General features: G+C 40.6%; 1 protein-coding gene across 4 annotated transcripts in view; it reads left to right on the forward strand.

The window, feature by feature from the left end:
* WDFY4 (WDFY family member 4) overlaps positions 1-13760 on the forward strand; it is a 134873-nt gene that overhangs the window by 39060 nt on the left and 82053 nt on the right. For all 4 annotated transcript variants that reach the window (XM_080596959.1, XM_080596960.1, XM_080596961.1 and 1 more), the window contains 11 exons: positions 60-278; positions 647-831; positions 2758-2989; positions 4735-4886; positions 5425-5536; positions 5662-5852; positions 6924-7076; positions 7987-8060; positions 8862-9023; positions 11970-12061; positions 13079-13178. In XM_080596959.1, coding sequence (XP_080453085.1) covers positions 60-278; positions 647-831; positions 2758-2989; positions 4735-4886; positions 5425-5536; positions 5662-5852; positions 6924-7076; positions 7987-8060; positions 8862-9023; positions 11970-12061; positions 13079-13178 — 1672 coding nt within the window. The remainder of the gene's footprint in view (positions 1-59; positions 279-646; positions 832-2757; positions 2990-4734; positions 4887-5424; positions 5537-5661; positions 5853-6923; positions 7077-7986; positions 8061-8861; positions 9024-11969; positions 12062-13078; positions 13179-13760) is intronic.

A 13760-nucleotide genomic window follows, 5' to 3' on the forward strand; every position in this document is an offset into this window, starting at 1 on the left:
TTGCTAATATCTGCATAGAGAAACCACTTTCCTAATTGCCTTTTTTTTCCTGTCTACAGGCACTAGAATGTTCCCTCCCTCCAGTGGTCTGACTCTCTCCTGCTGGTTTCTGGTTAGCAAGTTTGGTGTAGTGCACAACAGTCACCCAGTCCGTTTCCTCACTGTTGTAAGGCACATGGCAAGAACAGAGCAAGAATTTGTTTGTTTTGCAATAAGCTTCTCCCCTCAGGACCATTCCTTGGTCATTTCCACAGAGGAAGTGGAATTCCAGCCACTTGGTGAGGCTATTCTCAATCAAGCTGCAGTTTCATGTCCTGTGATTATCTGGATTTTTTTCATTAACAAGTTTTCTCTTTTTATAAAAACCTAGAACATTAATGACACTTTCTGTCTCTTTGGTTTTCTTTTGAACTCCTTTTGCATTTGTTATTCATGGTCGTATTTCAGTTTTAAGTTTGCTGTAGGTATTGAGAATTATCTTGTAGTATGCAATATATGCTAAAACTCATAGACATTCTAGGAAAACTTTTGAACGTCAGTTATATGGTTGTGCAAAGCTGTGGGGACTGGACTTGAGGAAACAGCTAGTTCCTGCCTGTTCTGTGTGGCAGTAAGTACTGTTGACTGTCCACTGTTCTCGTTACAGATATCATGGAACCTGAGGGTGAGGTCTTAAATCCCTCCCTATTTCCAGGGCAAGTCCAGTTTGGCTGTGGCAAGATGCTGGTCACTGGCCAGTGGCATCACCTCACAGTGACAGTTGCTAAGGAAGCAAAGAAGAGCTGCATTGTGTCAGCATATATAAATGGTCAGACGCTTGGCTCCGCGAAGGTAAGGACTTTCTACATAGAACGTGTGTCTGACAGCTGAGCGTTTGCCGATCATTGCTTTTCACTTTGGAATCCCTGTACACATACCGTGTCTTCTCAGTGTAATCACAATAGACTCAAAGCATGGTGATTTGCTTACTAAAGATGTATCACACAAACAAATGAGGAAATGTTTGTGCTCAGAAGTATATCAGTGTATACTGATGCTTTGAATTATTATTTTTTTCTTTGTTCTCTCTCACCCACCGATAAGGAGATAACCACTCAAAACTGCCAACGGTTACACTCAGTTTGAGAGTGGTGTTTACCTAGTTTACAGGTGACTAAGGGTTATGTTCATGAAATGCAGTTGTACATTTGTTGCTATCTTCTTTCTACATAGAAGTAAAACCACAGTTATCACATAGAAAAATGGTGAATTAAAGATTTCTCTGGTTGCACAAGACATGAGAAAACAATACAAAATGCACCTGAAGGGTTTAGAATCTAAAGGACAAATGAGAAGAACCCTTAGTTTATGTTGTCATCATGCTTCTGGTTTTGAAGCTAATCTCAAATAATTACTGAGATTTGACTTATGGATTTTGAGTGCTGGAGCCTGGCAGCTTTAAAAATGTAGCCTGTTTTTTTCGCAGCTCTAGTTGGTGTGGGTTGTTTTTTTTGTTTTATTTTTAAATAGATACCTTTTATTAATTACATCTTGTAACCTTGGTCTCTTCTTTCCAGTTCCCATATTTCAAGTCAGTCTCGACATATGCAAAGCTCACTTGTGTGTTTTATACTTCCCTTGTAAAAGCAACCTGTTTAATTCCAAATATTCTCTTTCCCATACTTGAGAAAAATGATCTGTCTTCTAAATGCCTTTTGGGACCTATATCCATTTCAAGAATGAAAATTTAATTTAATTTGCCTTCCTTCAAATGAGACTGAAAGTCATCAATAAAACTAGGCCTAAGCATTGCAATTGATTAAAGAATTCACAGCAAATGTGTTTAACATAAAGAGAAACAGCTCATAATAAATAAAAAAATGCATTTAGTAAATAAAAGATGGTCCCTGTGCTGGGGTCTCTGACATGATTCACACCTTCTTAATATCTACAGCAAAGAAAAGATTGTGTAAGAAATCAGAATTACACAAAGGCTGTTAAAAATATCAAAAGCTACTTCTGAGTTGACGAGGCTAGGGAGTGGGTGAGTATACTATGTTGTATCAGAGATAATATTTGTTCATTCCAGTATCAAGTCCTGCCTCCTAATACTGACCAGCCCTGTCTCCAACATCTCAGCTGTGAGAGAGTGGCACGTGCTAGGAGTCTCTCATCCTAACAGCAAGTTGTTAAAGACTGGGCTAAGCACGAATTTCTATATGGTTTCTTTTCAAAAAAAAAAAAATCTAGCTACTTCCTACAACAGCTGTTTGCATTAAACAAAATAAGACTCGGTTGAGGAGACTGAATCCTTATTTTGATACAAACAATAAATGGTCCTATTTCCTAGACTACGTAGCTTTCACTAAAGCAAATTGAAACACTTGGACACTACGCTCTTCAAAAACTCTTTATTCTCTGAGTGGCTAATACAAGGTGCAATTTGTAACTTGGCTTCCTGCGTTGAAAGTCAGTCTGAGTTACTAAGTTAAGAACAGGAAAAATAAGTCTGGATAAGGTTGTTTGTTGACAACACCGGAAGTGATTTTTACTGTGTTCTGTAAACAAAAGAAGTAGCTTTGACCTTTCCAGAATGCTTATGCTTGTTATACTTCTGAAAGTCCAAATTCTAAACAGTAGATGGTGATAATCATGTTACACAGCTAACTGTGAGGCTTCTTGGAGGGAAGGGCAGGCAGGCAGTACCTTCTAGGGAAAAAGACCTTAAGGAACCCTGAGCGCATTGAATTCTCTCGGTGAATTCTTCCTCTGCTGCAGATGCGGTATCTCCAGCCCTTACCAGGTAGTTATATTTCCATGGAATCCTCTTCCTTTGTTGATGTCTATGGGTACATAGCTACTCCTCGAGTTTGGAAACAGAAGTCCTCCCTGACCTGGCGCCTCGGCCCCACATACTTGTTTGAAGAAGCCATTTCCGTGGAAACCATGGAGGTGATTAATAAGCTTGGCCCACGATATTGCAGCAATTTCCAAGCAGTACAGCTTCAAGGTATGCAATAATTCTTTTCTGGCATTATTTGTTTTTCAGGGCAATGTTCTTTTGATTTTTTTTTTTTGTAATCTGCTGTTAGAATTACAGCTGTGCCTGAAGCTCTCCCTAAAAGTCTGGAACTCTGTGTTAATAGGTGTTGTACAAGATTGCAGGAAGATACCATAAGGGTCTTGTAACATACTGTAAATGGGGCAGGAAAAGAAAGGGTAAGAATCAAGAAGCAGTTTAACCCTGATTTTTAAAGCTGGAGAATAAAAAGGGATAACATTTTGAAATGCAAGATTGCAATTTCTGTTGGACCAATATTAAAAAGGCAGCTTTGTAACTGAGACATTCTGAGACAGGGCAGAAGAAGAAGCATCTGCTTTCATTGCAAATGCCTGCAGAGTAAAGGAGAGGAGAGAGAGAGGAATAAGTTACATTCTGTTTAATGAAGAGGCTTTTTAACTAAAGCATATTGTTAGCTTCAATTATTAAACAGGCAGACAAAACATTTCACTTATTGATTACTGTTCAACAAGTAGCGTATTCACCTCTGGACTAGAAATCAAGGGTGAAATGGGATGATCTCCTGTTTGACAAGAACAGAATAATCTCACCTGGTGAAGCTCTGGCCTAAAACAAAGTGAAAAGACTGTCTGAGAGTCCTCCTTCAGGATGATGTCTGTACAGTAAAAAATAAATAAAAAGTCTCCAAGTCAGTTATCTGGGGGGGGGGGGGGGGGTGTTGAAAGAAAATTACATCACAAATATATCCCTAAAATAATAAAAATACTGATAGAAGTCAGATGGGTTTGATTTTTGAAGTGTTGAGTCTTCATGAAGTGTGTGGTACTTGTTCTCTGCACGCTGGTCTTCCTGGATGACTTCAGTACTAAACATGGATTGTGGCCATCTGATTCCAGCAATGCCCTGGTGCTGGGAAGTTACAGGTCACTATATAAGACATAATCGGATCTTTGTGAAATGATTCTTCTCTCTCTCCCCACCCCGTGAGGGAGAGAGGTAGGAATGAGACAATATCTAGTGTCTCCCTATTCCATCAAAACACCTGAAGAAACTTTCCAAATGGAAATTCTGAAGAGTTTTGGCACAAAACCCCCAAATACCATGATAACTGTTTCCCTTTAAGGGCTGTCTCAAGCATTAGTAAATGGTTTCAAAGATCAACTATTTTTCCATTTTATGAAATTATCAAATACAAGATTTGTATTTGTGTACAAGGCACACGTTATTTTTTGAAGTGCAAGCAGGAATAAAATTTTCTTTAAAGAAAAACATGATAATTTCATACAATTGTTAAGCTGCTGAACTTGGTACTTTTTAGAAACTTCCCACATGTTATCAGTTAGCAGCTCTGAACTTTTTCCTCTCTCCTTTTTTCTTTGACATGAATCCTAGCTCCTAGTACCCCTGAGAAAGTTCACAGTAACATGGAAGGCCTCTGAAATGTTTTCTCTGTCCAGACTGTTTGTATTGTGTGAACAAAGTTTTATTCTGGACTTCTGAGCTTCAAGAGATACTGGGAGAGCATGTAGGATCTACACAAAGCAGACACGAGAAGAGACAAGCCAGGCACATCTTCTGGTGCTTGTGCTGGCAAGCTGCCATGGGGTGGGTTGCAGAGTCAGGGATTTTTCTGATTCTAGTTAAGTCCTCCAGTTATTTTTCAGCTGCTTCTCTCCTGTCTTACATGCTGAGTTTGCAAAGTTCCCTCAGAGGTTTATAGTTTCTCGTTTTAGGTGAGGACCAGTACAGTGAGCATAATCCTACACTGCTGGTGGCAGAAGAGAAGATTTGTTTTGGAATCAATGCTATGTGCTCATCTTTCACTACAATTCAAGATATAAAGAACTCCTGCAATGAAGTGGATGGCCGGCTGGTTGCCAAAGAGGTCACACATTCTCCTCATTTGTCTTTAACATAATTTCCCTTGTTTCTCATTAGTTTCCCTCAGCACAGTTTGACTTTTTCTTATTTCCATACCTTCGGTAATTTTTTTTGAGTTTCTCTTCCCATTCCTTAACTCTATTCTATTCATGGTTTTAGTTTTCTTCTGTAGAGAGAAATAGATTGGATAGCGTGAACACAATGCTGAAAGCCTTTTTTGAAACAGCAACAGATGCCATAGTTTTGAGGTCTAAGGATAACTGATTTCCTTAAAGCCTTCACAATGACCTTTCAGATGCTATCATTGCTTTCTTGCCTGTGCCAGGCCTGCTTTTCACATGACAAAGTGATGAATTGTGGGATATTTTAGGTGGGTTGATGTTTGTCCAAACAATCAACTTGGAAGAAAAATATTGGTTTTCATATGCAGAGCACTTTTTTTCATATTCTAAAAGTAAAAAAGAATTGGAGCCTGTGCTCGTTGCTTTTTGTCTTCCTAGTATTTCGACAGTTTTTCCTAGAATGTCTTTGATCTGTTTTAGATTGGGATTAATTCTCGGGACAGTTCAACTCCAATATTCCTGGCTAAAAATATTGCTGGACACCTCTCAGGTTCCTCGCGGACTATTGGATCAGTTGCTGTGGGCCAATATGGTAAATGCACGATGCTTTAATGTTTCGTGTATTCTTTTATTTTGAGAGTTGGGCCTATCTATCTCTGTGTTATAACAGATGTAGTCTGTATAACTTCTTGACCGAATAATATTGCAATTTCCTAGGGGTAAGAGTGTTCAAGTCCTCTCCAGCAGCTACTAGCCTGAACTTCATTGGAGGCCCTTCCATTCTCCTGGGTCTCATTGCCATGGCCTGTGATGATCACACAATGTATGCAGCTGTCAAAGTCCTGAACTCCATCCTGAACAGTAGCCCAATGAGTGAAAAATTGATGAGGCATATGGGTGGATACCAGGTAGGTACCATTTTTGTTCATTCTGGGTATCGTCTTTCCTTTAGGGGGACCTTATCCTAAAACCTGTTAATGGCAACGAACCAAGAATATCCTGGCTATCAGCCCATATGATTGGAACTGTGTAAGTTATGGGATCCTTGAGAGAGGAATATGGAATAGTGTTCTAAATCCTGTGCTTACAATTTCTGGAAACCTCTATAACAATGTGTCTCCTAATGGGAAGGTGAGGACAGATGTATCTTCGTCAGATGTGATCTAATAATGGAAGGTGTCATGCTCCCAATGCTAAGAAGACTATTGTTGGTAAAGTCAGTGCAGCAGATCTGTGAGTTCAGCTTTTGCCACCATACTTTATCCCTCCCACAAGAGACCACTTCTCAGGCAGGTCTGCTTCTTCCCTTTGGCTCATCCAACCTAAGATTTTACAGTCTTTACACACTGCATAGTGTAGGTCTGACAGTGAATTCCTATGTCTTAGTCTTCACTGTGTATTAGGAATTGTGCTGAGATAAATAAGTGCTGTCTGCATATCAAACAAGATTGATTAGGTCTGTCCTAAATTCGTCTTTCAAACCTGAAAGCTGTGCAGACTAAAGACTTTGGTTGTCTCGGGACTTTGATAGAACCAGGGCAAGTTAAAGCACTATGCATAATACTGGCTGGGTTAAGGCTGAAGTGTGAAGTTTCAGTTCAGTATCACTTACTTTATGGCTCTGCTTAGCCTACACGGCGTAAATATGGAACAGAGAGACTTCCAAGCAAGAGACTGTTAACATTAGAGCTTCATTAATGATTAATTATAGAGTTTCCATTTTCCCAATTTGTGAATTGCTCATAATTGTTCATAGATTGATCCTGATTCCTATGAATATATTTATCTTAAGTACTACTTGCCCAAATACTGAGCCTCCTCTTCTCCAGACTAAACAATCCCAGTTCCCTCAGCTGCTCCTCATAAGACTTGTGTTCCAGGCCCTTCACCAGCTCCATAGCCCTTCTCTGGACATGTTTAAAAACAGTACTACAGACTTATACTCAGCAAATACTTGTCTTTTTTTTTTTTTTTTCCAGTTGCTAGCATACCTATTGAAGAGGAAAACACAGCTGTTAAACAACAGAATTTTACAGTTAATGTTCTCCCTAGTGGGCACAGCTGAACTTGGTTTTGAGTCTTCAGTCATCAAGAATTTTAGTGCATTCCAGTATATTCTCTGCAACTTTGAGGTAAATCTGTGCGTTTGACTGTATTAAAGATGCCTTTATAGTATGAGGTTTGTTCTTAGCACCTCCTGATTCCAATATTTGGGATGGAGTGGTATGTTATATTCTGCTGCATAGCTTGCTCACGTGGTGAGGTGCAGGCTCCTGGAATGGTTGCTGCTCTGGCACTGTGGCTCCGTGTGCCCTGGTCCAGGTTCTGAAGTGTTCCTGCAGAGCCTGAGGGCCTGCTCCTCACAGGATTAGCTCAGGAGCAGAAATTCTTCATACAGGCAGGGATTCCCCAGTGCCTGACTGGAGATAGCTTGCCTTGGTGAGAAATAGTCTGTGGCTCTGAGCTTCTCCTTATCTGTCGTATCCGTGCAGTGGGATCAGACACTGTTCCCCTCCACCTTTCTTGTTTCTCCCTCCAAGCAATATCTATATGGCACATAATAGTTGGGATTTATTGGGTCTGGAATAAAATCTCCCTTACTTGGGGGTATGTGAGAACTTTCTTCAAATGTGGCCTGGTTTTGGCTCTATATCCTGCAGAAGAGCACTGTGATATTCCTGCTCTCCTATAAATGAATTGTGAGCCCTGCAAGTGGATGTACTTAGGCACCCTTTCCTTCTTTCTTTGCCTCCAAAAATGTACTTGCTGGTCTGTTGTGTTCCCCTTTCCAAAACTGCAGAAACCATCGATACAATATTGTGAATATTATTTGTAGTTTTCTTTACAGTACACTCTTGCAGTATAATTTAATTCTTTCGCATTTACATAAAGCCTAGAATTCTGTAGATTGTCATTCAGATGTGACTATGATAGTTTATGATGTTATCCCACCTGAACTATTTGTTACTCATTCTCTGCCACAGGTTACTGTCCCCTCAGCTCACCAGAGCAGTAAAATTTCTGCTTTCCTTTGTCTTTCAGCTTTGGATGAAAGCACCAGAGAACCTTGATCTTGTTCTTTTTTCACATCTTGCGGAGATCTTGCAGTCCTCCAGGTATGCAGCTAGCATCTAAATCAGAAGCACGTGGCTGTGACTGTGAGGTGTATGTGGAGGGCACAATCCTAGCTGTAATCAGTGGACCCCAGAAGTGAATGATTCTTCTGTACTACTCTTAAATTTCAAGGCTGGAGTTAGTGATTTGATCAGCCTCTGAAATGACTATGGGACCAGACTAGGAAAAGCTATTTGGTGACCTGGTTCACATGGAACCTCTGATGTACGAAGAAAGTTAAAATGTATGCTGGGGACAGAAATCTGAATGTTTGAATAGATCATGGAATTAACTTTCTCTGTTTGTTTGTTTAAAGCCAGAATACAACCAGGAGGATTTTTTTTAGAATAGTATAGTGGTTCTACTGGAGTTAAATGCATCTGAAGAGATGTAGCAAGGCAGAGGGGCTGAATAGAGCAGGTTGCTAGATTCCTTTGTTTTGGCACCAGAAAGATCTCTGCAGAGCTGTCTGATGTCCCTCGCTGCGTTTTACAAGAATAGTGTTTATTACTACCAACTCACTCCTTGAAAAGTCAATAATGTTGTTTTCTTTGAACTCACTGAAATGCAGCAGGTTCCGGGGGAGAGGGCAGATGCAAAGGGTGGAAAACACAAAGAAGTCTTCAGATCTCCATTGCTGACACATATTCAATTTATGTGACAGCATTTGATCAGTTGCCAAGGCAACATCAGAAGCCAAATGTGCAAAACATCAGTGCAACTTGAGAAACCTTTTAGCTGAAACCCAGCAAGTTTTGTTCTTTCCAGTAAAAGCTTTTAAAAGTCCCTGTTCTTTTATGCAGAGATGGGTGTCGGAATGCTGAAGTTGCCTACCAGGTGCAAATGGTGCCCAAGCTCATTTTCCTCTTCAATGATCCTGAAATCAGTGACTCCAGGATCACTGTGGCCTGCACTATTCTCTCCCACCAGTTGCAAGGATACTTTAACACAAGGGATGTTCTCAGGTAACATTCAAGTCTGCAGCTTTTTCTCTGTTTGCAAATGACCTGTTCTCCTGAGCTTCTCTCACCTTATCTTTGATAGGAACCCCAAGTCTCTATCAGCTCCAAAGTCCCTGGTAATTAATGACTTTCATTCCTTCGAAACAGAGTTCAGTCCAAGCTTGTATTTGTGTGTGAGGATCCTCACAGGTTGAGTGACAACCTTTACAGTGATGGCACAAATAGTCCCAATGCTATGACTGGGACTGCACAATCTGTACTTAATATTTGTTCTCACTGAAGCCTGTCCGTGAAGTATTGCAGCATGGCCCTAAATGGCTATGTACTAAATCCCATTGGCTTGGTCTATATCCCAGTAACTATACTTTTTGTTTTTGAATTTTTATCGGTTAAACGTGCAATAGTCAGGATTTCATGGAGTGTTTCAATACGTGCTTACTTTCCACAGAATGTAAACAATGCTCCAGTTTATATCCCCAGTCCAGCTGCACCAGCCTATAGCCTACGAACTGAGGAAGGTCCACACAGTGTTATGCACAGCCACTCAGCTCAAGGGAAATTCACTGCACAGATGACAGCTGTTTTATAGCTCTGTCTTTGACCAAATGAAATGTAGAGACAAGCATCTGCAGTAGTTACTGTGGAGTAAAGTAACCTGAACTTACTGCTAGCCAGCTTCTTTGTGAAACCGTCTGTATGCATATTCCTACCCTCAGCTCTATGAATTAGCCTATTCTTTCTTCAGAGGTATGAGTAATGGATTTAGTATATCAAATTGGTCTTGTGGTAAGGAGCGTACATGATCATTTTTCTTAAAAGCTCATGAACGGTTATTCCTTGGTAATTTTGGTTGGTTGTCAGGCCCATTGGTGCTCAGTAAGTGGATAGAGATGTCACCATCCTCCCAGCTCCTGAAGAACAGACTATAGCAGGCTCTCATCAGTGCTGAAAAGTGCTGGGGTTTCTATGGGTCCCAGATTTTTAGCACATCTATTGGAGTTTGCTACGTGGACCAGTCCTGCAGAACAGGTGGTATTCTGTCCCTTTAGAAATGCCCTTCTTGTGGGCAGGAGGTCATGCGCTTGCGCTAAGTGTGTATTTCACATTTACCTGTAGAACCAGGTAATTACCATGGATTCATGTATATTGGTTGAATTGCATGGCTTGTTGGAATCATGGTCATGTTCGCATGAAACGCTGCTTGGCCCAAGCTCAGAAAATCCCCTGAATAATCCCCTGTGCATCGCGTGGAAGCTGCCACACTGGAGCTCTGATCCTAGCCCAAGACCTGGAGGGGCTCGTGTAATACAGAACAATTAATTCTGGCCCTGTTGAAGACAAATAGGACCTTGGCAATTGATGTGGCTGGCTGCAGGATGCCCTCTCAGGCAAGAAAGGAGCGTTAATTACTTTTCCTTTTCACACAAGTCAGACCTTTCCAATAGTGATAAATGCAATTGTCAAACCACAATATCTTTTCTGTCCTGACAAGGTGCACTTTACCTAGCTCAGATATGAGGCAAGGTCCCCACTCTGCAACACCGTGACCTTCATGCTTTCCTGATCGTAAACCCTCGATAAGGACGAGAAGTTACAGAAGCCCCTTTGGCCCCCCAGCTCATACATGTCCTCCGAAGCACATATAAATTGTAAATCCATTTTGTGTAAAAGCAATGGCCACAAAACACATGCAGTGAAAACCTTGTCACACTCAGCTCTCACTGGGGAAACAAACTACTGCAACTCTCCCCAACTTTCCAACTGTGCCTGTGCTTGCCCTAGCTCTGATACACTGCTGTGCTTGGTACAGTTGGGGAACCACTGTTCTGTTGTCTAGCAAACTAACTCCATGGCAATTTGAGTTTCTATTGGATTATCTTGACTGAATAAATAGCTAGCTCAATCTAAGCAATGTGCAAAGTCCATAGCAAGATTACAACTCGATTTGCTTAAATGAGGCCCTGTGGTTGATCCACCTGTCCTCAGTGTGTAAGAACTTAGGTCTGACCCTACAGCAACTTTTCATTGTTTTCCAGCAGCTGCGGGCAGCTCAGGGCGCTGGCTAGCCATTTCCAGCAAGGTCAGCACCCATTTCCAGCTTGGGTCAGGCTCAGAAATTCATTTAGACATATTTCAGCCCACTTAAAGTTAGGGAACTTGTTTATCTTTAAGTAAAGGGAAGTGGTGTCACTGAAATAAATCGAAATATCACTTTCTGAAGCATACCAAACTATTTCCACATGTAAACGTGCCAATTAACTCACATGAAACAAGCTCTGAGAGCACTGTCTCTTTGAGACACTCCAAAAGGGTTTACTTAAGCTGACCTACACAGCAGCAGAGAATTCTTGGCGTGGCGCAATGAAGGGCATTTGTCTTCTAAACAATTAGTCTACCGAGATTAGGGAAACAAGGACTTTTTGCACTCTGGGGTGCGTTAATAGGAATTCTCTCAAACTAGAGATGAAAAGCATTTGCCAGTCCTCCTACCTGAGTAGCTGCTGAGGGTTCTCTGCTTTCCACTGTGTGCTTGGAAACCAAGTGATAATGACAGTAATATCTAAATGCTACAAATTCAGAATCTGTTCCCACCCTCAGCTTTGTATAAATAGTACTTAACTCAGTTTTGCTGTCTAGAGGGTGAAAGACATTTAAAATTAGAAGACAGATAAACAGAAAAACTCTTCCATAGTAGAATAGACATAACTTACATTTATAGGTATCTTTTTCTTTCTTTTTTTGGGGGGGGAGGGATAGCCTCTTTATTTGCTTCCTAGTTTATGAACTTTTGCATTCTTATTTCAAGCCTATTTCTGCAGCCACTAGAATTTCAAGCAGTCATCATTAACAGTCATTGTTAATTACTGTTGAGATATATATGTAACCTCAAATTAATTAAATGAACGTCGTTCATTCTGTTGACCAAAACTGGTTCCTTCTCTCTGGAAGGGTTGCTTTGTTCCTTGTTTACACTTTGAAACCCTCTTCTGTGGATGAAAATCAGCTCTGCCTGGAAGGTGTGGCTGAGACACCCAGTGAAGGTGAGGAACTGCCTTTGGTGTGTGTGTTCTCATGGATGGCTAGGTGCATTCCCTCTTCCCCAGGGCACAATGAACCCTAAATGAAATGTAGTGCTTCTGCCTCTAGTGGTGGGAAGAGACACAATTCAAATGACTGGCAAGGGGCAGGCTGCATGGAGGTGACCTGAAATTGTAGGGAAAACTTATATTGCTACAAAGTCCTCTTGTGAAAAATACTGAAGTGGTAGTTGCTATGTATATTCAGGAAGGCCTGATCTGTAGCACAATCCTCCTACTTCTAAGGGAGTTCCGCTTTTGTCCTCTCTGCTTAGCCAGCAGTGCTTTAACTACTTCGTCTAGAATCTACGCACAACATTGGATTTCACAAATACACACTGAGATGAAGGCCAATTAAATTGAAATTGCCTCCAAAACCAGTATACCATGATGTTAGGACGAATAAATTTTCATTTGGCGTCCTGGATTTTCTAAGAATGCTTTGCTGCACTTGTAGTTGTAGCAAATAATTATGTGGAGCTCTGCACCTTCTAAAAACATCCATCCACTTATGCCTGCTTTGTGGGGGGGAGCTTCCAGTCAGCTGGCTCTTTCATTTTCTGTGATCTTTCAGTTTAGACTGTATTGGTTATTGCACCTCCAAACAATATGTTAAGGAGACACTAATAACTGTGGTTTGTACCTACAGACATCATAGCTAGGAAATGCATGTCATTGCCTGTTTACATTTCCCTCTCTAGTTAACCTGAGATTGCTTGATGTGGATTAGTATTCAACATGAAGTCTGGATGAGTTTTGAGAAGCTCTAAAGACAGGACTTTTACAATTTAAGCACTGGTTGTTTCTGATTTTGCAGGAGTTCTTAAGACTAAAAGCTGATGTTTGCATCCTTTTACTCTGCATAACGCTGCTATAAGTACTTCCATTGGGCTAATCTGGTGCAAACAAGGTTGTTCATCAAAGCAATGGAACATGTGTTTTGTCTCTTCATTGCTCTTTATTACTTTCTGATATTTGTAGCCTTAAGCCAAACATCTGGGAAGACAATCTGGCTTCGAAACCAGTTACTGAAGATGCTGCTAGATGTAATCTGCTCAGACAAAACTCATCTGTCTGCTGAGTAAGTAGAAACAATTTAGGAAGGCAGGAGTAAGTGACTCTTTCTTCTAGGCTTTGTCTTTCATGGTGTTTGATAATGACTAAACACAACGATAATATCTGAGTGTCAATAAAATGGTAAGTAAGAGCAGACTAGATTCAGAATTATGTCTTGGCAGTGATTTGTCTGGGATTCACAGTGATCTCCATTTTGAAAAATGTTGAGTGTTTTCAGAAAATGATCTCAAAGAAGGAACTTGGAGATACTGTTTCTTCTTCAATTGCAAGGGTTGGAACAAAATCACAGCTGTTACCGAAAATCAATTGAATATAACTTGGGATTCCTTGTGTCCCTGTATCACAGTCATAAGCACGCAGTTATAGTTCTACCTTGTGTAACTAAAAGGCAGAGTTCATGCTGTTGGATGCTGTAACTGCACTTCCATCTGTTAAAGTGTCTTTGACTTCAAAATTTAAACTTGAATTCTGAATGTTCTAGGTTGAAAGACCTAGTCTATGACGAATTTTTTATCAGTTACGGATACGCACTCTCAGAGGGAACCTCATGTTAATGAGCTTTTGTTTTGTAATATAAGATTGGATT

This window comes from Anser brachyrhynchus, assembly GCF_964034855.1.
Source record: "Anser brachyrhynchus genome assembly, chromosome: 6".
NCBI classification, from domain to species: Eukaryota; Metazoa; Chordata; class Aves; order Anseriformes; family Anatidae; genus Anser; species Anser brachyrhynchus.